This window comes from Zerene cesonia, chromosome 3 (assembly GCF_012273895.1).
Source record: "Zerene cesonia ecotype Mississippi chromosome 3, Zerene_cesonia_1.1, whole genome shotgun sequence".
NCBI lineage: Eukaryota > Metazoa > Arthropoda > Insecta > Lepidoptera > Pieridae > Zerene > Zerene cesonia.
Window position 1 is genome coordinate 5,933,780 of NC_052104.1, and position 17,160 is coordinate 5,950,939.

General features: G+C 32.9%; 1 protein-coding gene and 1 long non-coding RNA gene across 3 annotated transcripts in view; one reads left to right on the top strand and one right to left on the bottom strand.

Moving 5' to 3' along the window:
- LOC119837820 overlaps nt 1–9,945 on the bottom strand; it is a 47,821-nt gene extending 37,876 nt beyond the window's left edge. The window contains exons 1-2 of the long non-coding RNA XR_005288172.1: nt 9,770–9,945; nt 5,851–6,009 (exon numbers count right to left, since the gene is read on the bottom strand). This is a non-coding gene — a long non-coding RNA (uncharacterized LOC119837820). The remainder of the gene's footprint in view (nt 1–5,850; nt 6,010–9,769) is intronic.
- The window catches only part of LOC119837807 (homeotic protein ultrabithorax), a 79,906-nt gene that overhangs the window by 43,109 nt on the left and 19,637 nt on the right, over nt 1–17,160 (top strand). Inside the window, exon 2 of one of the 2 annotated variants that reach the window (XM_038363574.1) lies at nt 6,536–6,550. The exons of the other annotated variant lie outside the window; for it this stretch is intronic. Within the exon in view, the coding sequence (XP_038219502.1) occupies nt 6,536–6,550 (15 nt within the window). The remainder of the gene's footprint in view (nt 1–6,535; nt 6,551–17,160) is intronic. 2 annotated transcript variants of the gene reach the window in all.

Sequence of the window (17,160 nt, forward strand, 5' to 3'; positions counted from 1 at the left end):
AGTAACTTTGTTTAAAGGCCACCAATACCTACATGTTATTGCTATTTACTATAGTTATTATTTTTCTTTTATCTTGCTTTCAACTTTAACAATATATCGTAAAAATACTCCCCAGTATAGGTATCAATGTTTGCGTGAAGATTTTATGAAATATTACCGCGTCTATATTTCTATAGGTACCTACTACTCCAATAAAAGTTACAAACAAGAATCACTATGCTCATCTGATTGTTCGTCTAAAATACGCAGACAACCCATCACAGATAGGTTACAAGTTAGTAAACTTATTAAAAGCTAATAAACAAACCATCGTATTGTAGATCGGACATTTCGCTTGCGTGGGGAGACGAGGAGGTACCTCCCCGCACAAAATTATGTACGACGAACTGGGACTAATATATTAAGGGGAGGACGTGCCAGACTAAGGAGACTGAGTATTATAGGGTGGGCCGGCGGAATACTTAAGAACCCGGTGTCACCCCATTAAAACACACGTTCTGCATTTTTGGTGAGACATTTTAATTTGGGGACAAAACTCCGTGCAGGTCGCGTGAATTCCTATCATTCCGTCTTAGAATATAAATTCAACTATCAATTTACCATATTAAACGTCCCATTCGAATTCCTAAGTAAACACATTGTTTCGAAAACATGAATGAAATAAAAATTAATGAGTTCTAGTTATAATTGGGTATTTTAAAAACCAGTCACTAGATTATAGTGCGCTCGATTTATAGTATGAAAGTAAATATTTCAACACAAATATGATATTGCGTCCCGATGCGGGTTAAACGGTTGCAAGTGGTAATATCGCTATGAAACGAGGCGTGAAACACGCGGTGCTCACAGGACGCATCCGGAATCATAATTCCAAAATAACTCCCAACCGAGTTCCCTTCTACTCGCCACAGCCCCGCACTTTTTTTTGGATAAACTGGGATCCCCGTCCCGAAGTTAATTCCCAAGATAGACATAATTTGGAATTGGATCCATCTATCCTGCGTACCTACGAACAAAAATAAGTTAGCTCGTTGTACACGCCCGATTTATGAGATCAAAAACAAGGAAAATATCGTTTTCTATTTCCACGCATTCCAATCTTAAATCATATTAAAATCGTAGCAACTTAAAACAGATGCATATTACGTAGCCCCATTGCTTATATCGCAAATAACAAAGATGAAGATATAAATTAATATTAAATTAGATATTGTTTACTAAAATCAACATTTAAAGCAGATAATAGCAATACATTAAATTCACAATGCTTTAACGCTGACCAATTCATTTTATGAGCAATCCTTACGTTTACCAGGTCATAAACGACACATAAACATGCTACCGCCCATTTACAAAACACTCGACTCTATGTTTACTTACCGTTTTAAATGCAAATATGATTATATTGCTGATGTGACTTTTGATGGAGAAGTGTTTTATGATTTTGAACAGTATCATCATTCGCAGTAAGTCGGTTTTTGCAAATCAAATTTTGTTTAGGCGCATATCGCATCAGCGACTTGACGCTCTACAGATATCGCGGGAGATAAACAATATGCGAGTTTTTTATTTCACCTTTGACACTTTAATCCAATTTGTTTTCTTGTATCCCACTCAGGGGACGGGGGAATTTTCTGTTCTTATAATTGCTATTTTTGAAAAATATTCCTCTGTGTATGGTTCACCGTTACAATTTTATGAAATACCATCCGATTGGGAAAAATGTTATTACAATGCAAATAATGATTCTTCACAATTACTTTATAGTTGTCATTTACTGTATAAAAAGATAGCGTATTAAACTTAAGTCCCATGGAAAGCGATTGCTTGTGAGCTCGTAGCGATTCTTTTTATAGCCAACTAAGAAAATTGGCTCATTAATCTTAAAGATAAATGCTCAAAGAGTATTAGGCCCATCTTATCAGTGTACGAAACTAATGGTCTTTTGGATACCAACTTTTTATCACATTTCAGGTTATGTATGTTCTAATATGTGGTTGGAATTGGGTAAAGGCATAATTGATTTCTTTAGGATGCCCCTTTTCATTCAACATTTGTGAAATTACAAACTTCCTGTTTATTTTATATTTATAATAGGTAGATCTCTATGACAAAATCAACTTGACTGTTTGAATCAAACAAAAATCTTAAATAGTACTTTTTTATGCCTCAGACAAAACATATAATTAAATGGGTATTTACTAAAAAAATGTAATAAAATACATATAATTTTCAAATCTTGTTTCTTATTATTGAAAATACTATGAATATTATTTCAGCTCATTGATGTTGAATTTATTTCAATGGGGCATTAATTTTTTAACTCTTTGTGTGTAAAGTGGGTTACATTGTGATTTAATTAAAACCAGTTTAATAAATCCACGAAAAAATATCTCTTCTGAAGAACTTGACACAATTAATCCTCACGCATTTCAAAAGACAAAAGCTGACGAAATTTGTATGGAATTAATTGTGGTCGATCTCCGTTTATTGTGACATAAAGCGTCGTAAATATTAATATATTCTTAAAATAAATGAAGAACAAAAGTGCGCGATTTTACGATACGAATTATAGATTTAACGGCTAATCACATACAATAAGTTCAATCATTTCAGTTGTTTATTCGAAATTTATTCCGATGGGGAAATACAAATGAGTGGTGAGCTAGTGAGGTGATAAATCTTGTCGATGTCTTGGCATGTCGCACGTCGGGTTAAAAGCTCGATAACCGAGACTCACACACCTACCCGAGCCAACAATAACCTCTGCGCTGTTTTATTTCTTATTCCGTCGCGGCCTAACCAGATATCCGCCAAGTATTTTATGCATAAAAATATCGATATATAATTGCTTCATTACGTTCTTGTGTTGGTGAGTAAAATATGTGGGAGTCGTACACAGGTCGTTCCAGTTTTGCGTTGTTTATTAAATTTGCACTTGTTGATTGCAATTGATGTTTTTTGCTTTCAAAAGAAAGAAGCTTGAAGAAAAACGAGCAGACAAGTCCAACATGTCTGACGGGTGGCATACCGTTATTACCTAAGTCGCACATACGCGTTATAACTACGGAAAGTTTGCGGATTTCGTGGCATCAATCAAAATAAATTTGTAATATTGAATTTGAGTTTTGTTTTGATGAGATCTGTGGATATCTTCTCCAAAATTGATAACTAAATTGAACATTAAATTACTTACTACTGCCATATTCGTTATATTGTTTTATGGTATTGTATGTTATTTTAATTATGGAGGGCATTATAATGAAATATAGCCCTCATTTATATGCATTCATTAGTAGGTCCCTCCATATCGCTTAATTGTTTATTTACGTTAAAACAAGTTGATATAATGATGAACATCTTTTATAAATAGAGACTAAAAACACGTACATTTATTGTTGTGTATTGCACCTTTCGTAGCCGCATCAGATTTTTTATCTTTGAATTTTTAATTTTAGACACCCTGTATTTTGCGTTCTGAAAACAGACGCGATCTCTGGTGTCTGTCGGGCCTGTGTCGCTATCGTTGTATCGCAGTGCCACGCCGTTTGCTTTATGGTGCCAGCTTTGGTGTAATATATCATGGGGATCGCACGCCATGATTCATTCCGAGCCACTTTTTAACTTTTCGAACGCACCTTTAATGAAGGGAGAAGGCAGATAATAGATTCTGAAATACGGATAACGGTTAAATTAAACGTAATTTCGAGAATGAAGAATATTTTTGAAGAGTATAAGTTCCTATTATCCGAATTTTGTTGTTTGCTATTTGCAATGGAAATAATCAAATAGGTACAAATGTTAAAAGCTCATTCGCTTTGCATTGTAGGACTAAATTTGTTTCAACGGCCTGATGCTTGTCGTTTATAATTGGCTGAACTTGTCGGTGGACTAAGCGATTTTTTTACTCGCCTCCAATCGACATTACTCTTCGTCTCCCGCGAGGCACGTAAATTGTGAACATAGAGGCCCTGGAAACAAGCATTGATGTGACGTATGAATACACGAGCACGTTACGTTTTATTAAAATTCAAATTTCAAACGAAAATTTCTAACAGCGCCGTGCTGAGTTTCAATTACGTACATGTACTAAATTAGGGGCGTTTTCGAAACATACGATTTATATTGTTCGATGTTTGTTATTGATGTTTATGATGTGTAAAATGTTTAAAAATGTATTTTATTTAGATATAGCAGGTGGTCTATCGATTTTTATTGTATGGCAACGAGGAAGCGATCAAATCAATGCTTTAAAAACAAAACGTTATGTAAACTTATTTTTACATCAGAACAGCGAGTTCTTTACATAATTCATAACTGTTTATGCATATCGAAACAATTGACACATGTTACGCTTGCTTCGTGGGCATTTATTTTTATTTTATTCTGAAATGTACCTACATTGTTTTGACTATAACAACCCTGAATTGATTTGTTTTTCATACACATGCCTGCTTCATATGAGTACAAATATCTCAACAAACATCTTATTAAATTTAAATGTTGGCATTTTTGAAATGTGTTGCATTCCGTCGAATTAAAAATAGAAGTCATTAATTTTATAAAAATGCAACAGCTTAAGTTAAGCCGCAGTAAATAAGCGAGTAGTCTTCGCGTTCGCAAGCTAAGCCAAAAAACTGCAAGTGGCTTTTAATAAATTATACATGACTCTATTTATGGAGCGCTCATTAACTTGGCTAACTTCTGAATACTTATTTTTTCTATAATATTTATTGCCACATATAAAAGCACGGTCGTAGATTTCAATTCTATAACTTAATTTATAAGATTGTTAATGATAAAATTTAAGCTATTGTACCTACGTTACCGAATAAATTAATTTAAAATTTTATAGAATTTAAGGGAGAAAATAAAAGACAAATAGCTTATATTTACTTCTAAAAGTTAAAAAATCTATCTGAATCTAGATTAATATATAAAACTTTTTATATTGTTTTCAGAGTTAAAAAACGAAAATATTATCAAAAAAATTAGTTGCGTTTCTTACAATTTTCACTATAGGGTGTTAAGTTTTCAGTTACTTACCCGTTGTAGGTAATTAGTCAGGCGTCGCGGTAGTTTTAATGAGAATTTCTTTGCTTGAGAAAGAATATCTAGAACTCCGGTGCCTCATCGTGTTTCAAATTACATTTTAATAACATTGTTTTTTTTTTTATTTTCCGCACAGATCCAATGACGGCGATAAAATGTTTATCTCAAATATGTTCTAAGAGCCTTATGTATCAAAGCTATCTATACCTAAAGAATTATCCACTCGGATACAAAGACAAATAATTACTTCCATAAATAAAGCAGTACGTTGTCAACAATTTGCTTATCAGCCTTATCATACGGCTGACCTTTATTCACCTCTGACTGATTTGCACTCAGATATGCCAGTGCATAAGACCCTTCCTGATTCCCTAATTTCCTTTTATGTCCGTATCGCTTATAGGAGCATGACCATACGTGAAATGTTAACGAGAACTGTGTAAGCCGAGTTTAGAATACACTTCATATTTTATTAAATAGCAAATATTGCTATTTTGTTATAACAAGAAATATTAATAATGTAAAATTTTCATCAGTTCTTGGAGGATTAAATGTAAATAGATATGGATCTACGTTGTTTTGCAAATGCCTACTGATGTCGTACCGAATAAATTTGTAGCTCCCGCGTGTATATAAAGTAAAATGTAATTTAAATACAGCTTAAACGTAGACATCTCTCCTGAATTCCCGGATTCGTCACGCGTCTGTTAATAAATCTGCTCAAATACCCTCCCCTGCAGCATAAATAAAGTGGATCTTGTTAAAACTTGCGGCAGAAAAAATACCTCATACATTTACCTCCGTTTTTAAGCTTAGACGCTCCCCTTAAGACGGTTTCTTCACTCATAAATATGTAGATGTACGTTCACCTGGGCTGAAGACTAATAGATGGAATTTAGCTCCAATTTATTGTTAACTAAGCCTTCCTGTTCTCCTCTTCCGCACCTGGTGAAATATCTAAAAAAACAAATAATATTTATTCCTGAATAACCTGAATAGATAGATGCTATCCTGCGCAATTCTTCCTGACGAAAAGACCTGCTTATTTAAAGTGCACTTTATTTTGAGAAGTTTCTTATCTATTAGTACATATTATGTTATATTTCAATAACAGAAATTACAAGATAACATGTGTTATAAATTGAGCAATAAACGTATTTATAGTTGAGTACCTGTCATGTTACAAGGCGACTTATTACCTACATGATAGACTACGTAATAGTGATCTAATTAAAAGCGAAATAGATAATGCAATTATCTCATTACTCATTAATAGCTCAAAGTAAACATTGATAAATTATCAACTGGCTCCGTTATCATGATTTATTGTTTGTTAGTTCGTCAACAATTTATCAAATAATTATTTCCGTAATTGGTTCAGATCTAAAATTATTTTATACGAATAAACGAAAGCTCCGTATCGAGAGCAAAGTGCATGTTTATTTTCAGTTGAAACCGCTAATAAGTTTTCTTTTGCTTTCAGATAGGGTGTTATTAGGTTAGTATAACTGAATATATTATCATCTTTTTACTAATATAAAAAATATGTCACTTTTAATACTAATAAAAAAATTACAAAAAACAATTTATAGCAAATAATTATTATTCATACATTTATATCATATTCATTTTACCGTCGCTAGGCTAAGTTATTATAAAAATACATTAGAATATCGCCAAAGTATAGGTATCCATTAAACCTAACAAAAATTAAATAGTAAATGTTTGAAGACTATTCTTTCATCAAACGAAATATGTCTATTTTGGTCGCCAACGTGCTACGCATCGCGGTCAAACTCCAACTCAACATATTACTCAGCACTCTATACAAAATATACATTATTTCATTCACACATTACATAAGTCTGAAACGCAGGTGTTAAAAGCGTATTACAGCTAACAAACAGGCGTTAAGCTTCGGGATTCGGCAGACCATGGCGCGGGGAAATGGTCGAAGATTAGCCGCTTATAGGACCTGCGGATAAAATTAATGTTTCATCTCGAATTACGGCTTAATTATGTCTTAATGTACCCTCTTAAAGTGGTTGGATTATAGCTCGATTGTAAACGAACATTATTACATAGCATAGAGAAAATGATTATAGCTATTTACCGGATAGATCACGATCTTTAATCGACTTTATTTTGTTTATTCTTAGGATAATAAGCTTGTTTATAATCCTCTACTATAATGTGATTAAGAAACCCTCTCTATAATAATAATGTTTCTTTAAGAATCTCTTTGAATTTTTTACTTTGAGTTTTAATAATGAGTATAATTAGTTGCGTACAGAAGTAAATTTTAAAAGAAAGTGTTTCTTATAACGACACTTCGCTATTCAATTTTCCACGCCTTATATGTTTAGTATTTGAATAACTATGTAATGAAGTTGCGGCTAATAGGTTTCAACATTTATAACGTCAAACTAAAAATGGTAAAACAACATCCCGTAATTGCTACGCAATACATCTAACGCACGCCTCGATATGTGAGTACTACTCGCTGGGTCTTTCGCAGAACTCAATCATGCGGTACTTACACTCGTAAATACTGAATACATTCATATACAACACCTTTTGGTTAGTAAATGCGTGCATATTTCTCTCGGCCACAGTTTATACGAGAGCGTGTTAATCCTTAGTCTTTCGGGTCTAAATTGTTCCAGCTGAGATTATCCAGTTTACAGTTTGATACGAGCAATAACACGCAAACTTTGACAATTTTCGTGACGCATGATTCCGGTCAGGTTTAAGTTTTCGTTAATTCTGCGTACACCGGTCCGGCTTGAATTTGCATTTTGCACGCGTGATAAGTGGGCAGGATTACACGGGATTCCCACCAACAGGCTCTGTTTGTTCTGAAATAAAGGGCTGTTAAACTTTTTTTCATGGTAATTTGGGTCACCTTTAAGAGTAACGATCGTTGTAAATTTGTTTAAGTAGGCTTAGTCCTACCATTTATTCAAATTAAAATGTTAATGCTTCGCTAATTTTACAAATTTTCTGAAAGTAATAAAATTAAGCATCGGTATCTATCCTAAGTAATCCTATATTTTTTATAATTAATTGAATTATATCTGTTATACATATGAATAATGAACAATAATATATGAACTCTAAGAGGGTAACGTTACATAAGAAATGTTATTTACTAGGAGGCAATCAATTAAAGTTCCGCGAATATAGTGCGGCTGACTTCCAAAAATTTTCCCGTAAATCTTTGGCTTTCGGTTCACTACTTGCGCTTAAGAAAGACTTGGCAACGTACTTTATTTCAGCAATGCTTGCTTTGCAGTATGAACATATAATAAATGTAGAAATAGCAGACATTTTAAAAATACATTTCATGGAAAAATTTCGTTTGTATCTCAGTGGTTTTAGAAGTTTAGATAATTTAAAATCGTATTAGGTAAATTAATATGTAAAAGATAAAGTCACCGTCCAGTCCCGTCAAAAGTTCATTATTTCGCAATAACAGCGATTAAATCGTGAAGTGTTTTCTTCACAACTTATTATAAATGAGAACACAATTTGAGATTCAAAGTTAAGCGCGACCAAGTTTGACAAGATCGCACTAGCGCGCATCCAGTTTTATCTTTATCTAACTTGAACTATTTAAGGAATTTTCACCCGTCGACTTATGTAATGTTTTGAGAAAAAAAAGTATTTCCTGTACATTAAAAACCACTTCAACTAACGTTAGTTATGCTAAATGCAAATCAAAACGGTTTACAAATTTTCCTACATGGCTTAAACAAAACTTTAACTTTCTTTTCTTTCTTTGCCTATATTTTTCTAGCTCGGCTCTCTAAAGAACATGCTATTTTTAAAAACAGGTATATAATATAATATAGATCAATAGTATGTGAAATCATATATTTAAAATTAAGTATGTCCTAATTTAAGTCTTATTAATAATACATTACATACCATTGTTTTATTGTAGCAGTAATTATTTACATTTATAAACTCCCACATATAATTCTCAGTTAATAGATTTTGTAAATAGGTATTCTTAAAATAAAAAATGGTAGGCAGATAAAGGGCGCATGCGCGGCCGACGGAGTTTTTGGCATTAGCCCTTCAATGTCTAATAATGCTATTATTATAGTAAATTAATTATTATTACGCGTATTTCTTTATTACTACTGGTTTAATAAATAATTTAACCACATATTTTTAAATCGGAAATCAGAGTGTCGAAGTTTTGAGGTTAAAAGATATTGAATAATTTTTGCTTGGCCCTATTAATAAAATAATACTGCTCCTGTTAAGATAATCATAACAAATTTTGCTTAATCAATTTTAAACGATTTGCGTACATAGAAACGATTTGCGTATATATACATAGTTGGTATTCGGTTTTTGACTTTGTGTAGTTTGGATTATCCTACCAACCTACATAGGTATAGTTTTCCATTAAGGCATGTTATTGCTGTGTAATATGTCAGTTTGTTGTTAATACAATATTTATGATTTGTAAATATTGTCAATTATTTAAGTATATGTTTTATTAACTATAAACAAAACTTCATAACAATTAATCTTGTTGGAACAATAAAAATTGTAATTTAGCTTTTTGTGGATATCTATTATGTTTATTCACATAAAAACAATATTATATCAAGTATGTTTTTAAAACTTAATTAAATAACTCATTTATACTTTTTGCTATTTCAAAACAAACCATTCCAACTACGCTTGCTACTAATAATACCTTGGCGTCCTGTTTACACTTTCGTTTTCCAGTGACAATCTAACAAATTTATAAAACTTTCATGTAAATTAAGCTTAACACTTGCTAAAACACAAATTTGCACAAATTCAACAAGAAACTACACGAAAATCTAAGAAAAACTCACAAAAACAAATTGGAAATCGTTTGGACGCGTCATTTGCATTAGTTCGGTTAGGTGGCAGCCGTGTCGCGTCATTCAATATGGCGATGGAACGGCTCATTCTCATTGGACGCCATGTGACACGACGTGAAGTTGGCTCAAATGTGCGAGCGAGATAGATTTATAGGTTGTTTTGATGTTGATGAAGGACGAGCTATATATTGGTAGGATAGTACATTTGTATGCCGGCGGCGAAAGAGACCGGTTTCGTCAGAGGCGTTTACGTAGTGTGTGTATATGCGCTCGGCTATGTGTCGAGGGCAGGTAGACGCTACCTATTTATAATGACGGATCGTATCACCAAGAGCTTTCGTCGCTTTAGATGAATTAAAGGCGAAATTTTTAATTGTAATTTCTTTTCTTTTGCAGGTAATGAACGTTCAATGTATGGAGACAATGTTATGAGATTAAAAGGTTTGATAGAAGGAAACTTTGTAGGATGCAATTCAAACTTTGAAACAATATTTTAACATAGCTAAGAATTGAGAATAAAAAAAAATAAAATTGAGGTTATTTAAAGTTTAAAATATTATTATTTTTAGATCATGAACTGCGGGTTAGGGCTAATGTTTTTTTTTACAAAATTGATTAATTATTTTTACTACGTTAGGTTAGTACTTTTGGGATTTGAATAATTAGCAAAAATGTTTTAACCCATTATGCATATTCTTAAAATTATTTATTGCTAGATAATATATTAAGATAGAATGAAATTGGAAAAGTTGTTTGAAATTATCAAAATTGTTTTGAAGTGTTTGGATTTCTTAAAATATACCTACATGAACGGATGCGAATTAACCTCTTTCACATTGTAAGTTAATTTCATCTGGGGATTTATTTTTTTAATTAATCTTCTTTCGTAACTATTTCATGTTTTTAAAGATCATTTACAACATTAATTTAACACTTAATTATACAATAGATAGGTATATAGATACTTAAGGAAGTAAGTTTATAAATTTAAATTGTCCAGTAGATAGCTTATCTATTTAATGGTAATTATATTAATTAATTCCATATTTTAAATACTTCAATTACGGTTAGTTTGTTTTCAAAATTGTAAACTGAATCCAGGGGGCATCGAAACAAGAAATTAACGGAAGATACAAAGTAAAAAACACCCAGCTTGTCCCAGGACCAGTGGGCCGAGATAAATTTACTTTGTCGCGTAACTAGCAATAAATATGCTAATTCCACACTATAACGTCCGTATGTCGCCTAGCCGCTTCAACATTGAACGAGTGAAAAAGATATCACAAAATTGCACTGCGCATTTGACTTCAGTCATACAGTCTCGGGGCGATAACATGCAAAATCTCACTCTGTTTCTTTTGGTCGAAAGTCGTATATTTTTTCGTCGATTTCCAGAGTTACGTCCTTCTGAGTGCGACACTCGTTTTATCGACCTAGGCAACTACTAACCCAATAAATTTCGGTGTTTCGCTCAGTGAACGAATGCATCGTCCTAGATACGAATGTGCGGGATTTGACCGCATGGATTTATGCCCCGGATTATGAGTTACCAAACAGTATTTGTCTGCTCTGAGTAAGCGTTTCCGTCTCATTTATTTATTGGACATCACAGTTCCGTATTGCGTATTGCCAAATACATATTTAATGTAGTTGTTTTGGTATATACTATGAAATAAACACAAAAACCTTCATGCATTTATAATGGATTTATAGTAGCTATATACTACTAATATTGTAATTGTAATATTTGTCTTGTATAATATTTAACCTGTCTCAGTATTTATTTTTATTACAATTTTTCTAAAATGATTCAAAGCAATATCATATAAGTTTCCGCTATGTGTGTCTTAATTAAAAATATAACTCGTGCATAAATCAAGACCACAGCTTCATCGGCAAAATGAAAACAATCAAAGCCAATATTTAATTGATGGCCAAACCTTAATTAACTTGTAGTCTACTGAAGCGGTTTCAAAGCTCTACAGATAAAAGAAGCCATCTGTATTTCGGTATTCAAATTATTTTCCAAACGTGTTCTCTGTTCTGATTGAAGTTGCACTGCTAAAGTCTCTTTGTCACGCTCACTCTTGCGCATCCTCTGCTTACGCGAGCAGAGTTATCCGACGATCGAAAATTCTTAACTTCGAAAGGGTAATATAACATTCGAACTCATATGGGACCAAAATAAAACGTAATAAAAAGATCACATCACAAAAGTTTGCCTAAACTAACCTCGTTAAGAGATTTCTGGATAAAAGAATACCGTTTTTTCAGTATCGTTACGATTGTCCAGGCGGTCGGATAGGACGATCGCTGGATTACTACTAACTTTTTTAAAATGTCTTGGTTTTTTGAGATGAAGCTTCACGTTGTAGTACAGAGAGAAAGTTGTCCTTACGTATCGAACAATAACGTTTCTGGGACCCTTGCACAAGAGAAAGTCGCGATTGTTAGATAAAAAACTCCTTTTGTATTCAAAAGACCCGGAGAGTCAACGGTTTGAAGTTTTTTAGTTTTCGGTAATCCATTTGGTAGAATGCATGTGTTCTAAACATTTCTGTGTACTTTGAATCAGTGTATAAAAGTGAGAAGTCATCTTTATAATTATGCTCTGTAAGCACTTAACGTCGTCGCTGCGGCGTTAAAATAAAAATGTCAGACATGATGAATTTTTGACGAAATATGGGGCAAGGGCGAACGGACTTTAATTTTTTAATCCCACCGGCATGTAAGTAAAAATTGAACATGAATTTTTGTTTTAGGAAAATTTCCCTTTTCCCTTTACAAGCTGTGTAAAGCAGCTCATTTGAAATTACATTTTTGAATATTTCAGAATGTTATTAATTCTTTCTACCTACGTATATTATATATATTATCATCTTAACTATTATTTTTTTTGCGTGTATAGTCGAAATATTTGATTATTAACGTATGTATGAGAATAAACAGTATCGTCTATGCAATTCAAGTAGCCCAAGGGATAAGACGGAACATGTTGAATGTGTACGCACATGGAGGCACAAAGGAGACGCTTAATTAAACTAGCGGGGCAAGCGAAACGTAAGCATTTAATTTATATCCCTGCAGTAACTCCGCGAGATCCTCTTGAATGCCTTAATATTAGAAGAGGCGCGGAGAATACTACAAATAGTGCAATTTCGTTAAAAATTGTGTGAATGTTTTGTGAATACATGATTTTATACGATAGTGTGTTTTGAAGAATTAAAAGAACCCTTATTTTAATTCTTCAAATCACACTTAGTCATGATGTGTAGCTACGTATAGCAGTTTTCGTAGCCCGTTCCAGAAATTAAACTAACCAATAGGAAATTGCGTCTTTTTTTACCTAAATATTATGTACAATTATTGATATCAATGATGACTGTTTAAAGTAATTTTAAGATTCCAAATTTTCTTTGTTACCCTCTCGCTTTAACCTATGTGCTTGCACCCCCATAATTTTCTTGTATTTCGCAGTAGAAAAACGCGCTTATCCAAACAACTTTAATAAACTATTTTAATTACGAGCTACGTTCTCATTGAATCAATAAACAATTAAATGTGTGCGTAATTGATCGTATAAAGGCTACACACATTAAAATTTCTGGTTCATTTGTTACGCTCAGTAATATATTCCATGGACGGGCTTTAAGGGACGGCTTTCTTTAATTAATGGAGAAAAGCTTAATTGTAATTATTGATGAGTAATCTGGAATGCAATAACAATGTCAGGTGTTAAATTACAATTGCGTAAAGGTTTTTCATTATTGTTTTATTCATAAATTGGAGAACAGTAATAAATAAGGTAGTCGTCAGCTGTTTACGAGGAATTCTTTGAATAGTAGTTCAATGTAAGAAAAAAATGTTCCTTAAACGGTTTCCTTATTTCACATTTCAGACTTCTTTATATGCTCGCTATAAGAGAACATTGACTCTTCGTAGCGATGAAAGCAATAAATAATCTTGAGTGCGTCTACAACACGATGCAATATCACTCCCAAATGGTGAATACAGACCGCATACAACTTCGTTATTATGGACGGTGGAACATCTTGTGTCCCTATACGATCATAGTTCTGAAAATGTAGATACAATTGAAATTAAAATCATTACTTACACCTTCTATGAAACTATGCACCAACGTGACTTATAACGTGCGAGTAAAATAATTTAAATACATACAGTAGATAACAATTTTAATTTGTTCAATGCATTGATTAAAAGACAATGTAATCGAATTTATTACTTCCGTTCTATACTGCTTTACATATTGATAATTGATATGTTTATATATTTTACTGTGGCACTAAATTGTAATATTGTACAAAGATATTGAATTCGTGTGGAGACGGTCTAAATGCCTGTAGATCCTTCCACCTATTCCCTTCTTAATTAAGTCCATACTGGGCCCAAGCAACAATGGCCACTCTCCGATGTTAACCAAGATATTCAAATATGTCTAAGGCTGCTATTATATTGCTACCATTTATAGCGATACCACTTCTGAATTCAATTTGAATAAACATAGTAAATTGTTAATTGGAAAGCGATACAGATTTTTTAACTATTAATACACTAGGATAAAAGATAAGTTTTAATTCAATATTAAACCTCATTTGACTAATAGAATTTTTCTATTTATTGAATTGAATTGAAAGTAATGTTTGCACTTAATTTTTTTTTCATTTACTCTCCCAATAAGAAGACCGGTAAAAACATTAACTATACACAAATTATAAATAAATAAGTTAAGTAAACATTAAATTAATTACTATAAATACATATCTATTTTAATAAGTACCATTGAAAGGATATAGAAGTGAAAATTTAATGATAACAATATTATAGTAATATGCGCGACTATGAAGAAAAATTTATATTTACAGAAAATTTAATCTTCTACTTAATATTCATGCATACTTTGATAGGTACTTAGGTATTTTTAATGCGTAAACAATTTATATGTTACTGAATTAAAATGATAATTATTTGTAAAATAATTGAGATATTACCATAGGCCATTAAACATTATTTATTAGTAAATTATCATATAATGCGAATATAAAAAAATAATTATTTGTTAAAAGTACTATATACTCAGGAGTGATTTCCACCGAAATAGTAATGATTAATAATTCATGAATATATCCCTAAATCCATAGAGACATGTATTTTTTGATCTGATCACATTATGAAATAAACTCATTTTACTTCATGCATGGTAAACGCCAATAACTGTAAATTAGAAAATCGGTACAGCTGCAGGCAAAAAATAACGCACAATTTAAATCGAGCAGCGAAATAGGTTTTGAAATCGAATAGTACCTATAAATAAACGCTCCCGGTTCACCAGGTGACAATCTGATCGGCAAAAGAAATAGTCCAAGTTTACATATGGCTAAGCTAAAGTACGATACTCTCAAGAGTTGCCGCATAAATTGGCCTGTTCGTGATGCAGTGCCTCGTTGAATATGTATAGGTGCGCTCCCTTCCGTGCTTCTCATTTTACTAATAGATTTCTCTTTGATTAAATTTGTATATCGTTTTATTCATACGGCCGAAGCTACTATTGTTGTGTGGCGGCCGCTTAAATCAGCGGTTACGGCCCTGCTACGTTTTGTTTCGTAGGTAGGTACTCGTACGTTTTGGCTGTTTGTTTTGGAACGCGAAAACCCTATTTATAGTGTGGTTCAGTCAATTAGACTAGCGCTGATCGCGGCTAAATTATAATGTACTGCAACTTAAGTAAAGGTTGGCTATACGCCTAGGCCGTTGATTAGTTATTCTGAGTACGATTTGAATATTATAATTTCAGTCTGTCTTATTCTAATGCAATATTAGTAAAAAATTGTTATCATATTTTCAAATAATAGTTTTAAAATTAGAACTTTTCGTTGGTTGCGGTTTAACCCTGACTTCGAATTCGACCGCGCATCGAAAAATAATATTTTTATAATGTCTTTATTAAATTCGACTAAAGAATGAGCTCACGCCCGCTTATTATAATTTAGACGAGTGCCCAAAGCTCTACCGGTCGAATGAAGTCATCATGTTCAGAATAACCAGTTTTATACGGAATACTTTATTGAGATAAAACAAATGTGTCGAATGTGATGTTAAAAATTCATCTACGCATTTACAGCCGTTGTTTGGTGGCCGTTTTTAAACACATTTCTGGCTCTACTTAGTCACGATGCAAAGATAAAATTAATATATTTATTCTATACCATCGTTAGTTTGCCTCAAGTCGGAAATCATAGCGGTATTTGATATGCAAGAATGCAAGCACAGATTTCGTGACGGCAAGTCATGGCGTGGTGTTTATAATTTTCATACTTTTTGTTGACCGACTGCAGTCCGCAACATGTGACCCCACTCTTCGTGTGGTCTAATGAGTGTTTGGGTAAAATATGTTTAAATATCAATTTATCCTTATCTTTTCAACATCGCTCCCTTACAACACTGTTATGACTTTCTTAATAGCCGATATAAAATTCCTGCGTTCAAATTATACATTCAAAAGCTTAATTAACAGCAGATACATGTTGCGCATTCTACTTTGTAAAGAGCTACTAATCTTACAAATGGAAATATTTATGAGCGCTTTACCTCATTAGAGACATTAAAAGTTTCCAACTCATAACGGCGGCAACTCTTACCCGCCTCGTCTCATTGTTCATTCAAAGTACGTACACCGCTCGACTTGAAATTTGTAGGCAACTCTGAAAAAGTGTCAATTCATCATAGCAAAGCCCCAGGCTCGGGGCCGAAGTCCCCCGTATAAATCTCACTTCCATACTTTTGCGTGGGGAACGACTGCTTTATGAGATCCTTAAGGCTGTATGGATTTGGGAAAATATTTCCTCTCCGTGCTAGCCGTCGACAAATGAAGGAGCATTGAGCACATTAGAATGTGTGAAAGGTTCTATAGACGTTTTTTATTGTTATACCGAGCAATTTATTTAAAAGCCAGTGCGAATAAGACTAGGTGGTGCGTACATACGAAATACCTATTTACTAATATTTATTACTCCAAGGGTTTATGGTTAGTGAAAATTTAGACGTTTTCCAAAATAAAACTCTTCGATTCTATTGCTCACGTAGAGGTTCTTGCTTTTATTTCCCTCACTTAAAGCCGGCCATACCGTTTCAGAGACTAACGACGTAGGTATCAGAAATATTTATGGGTAGGCACCGGGAGATACTTTTAATTTTAAAAGACGTTACTAATGTCATT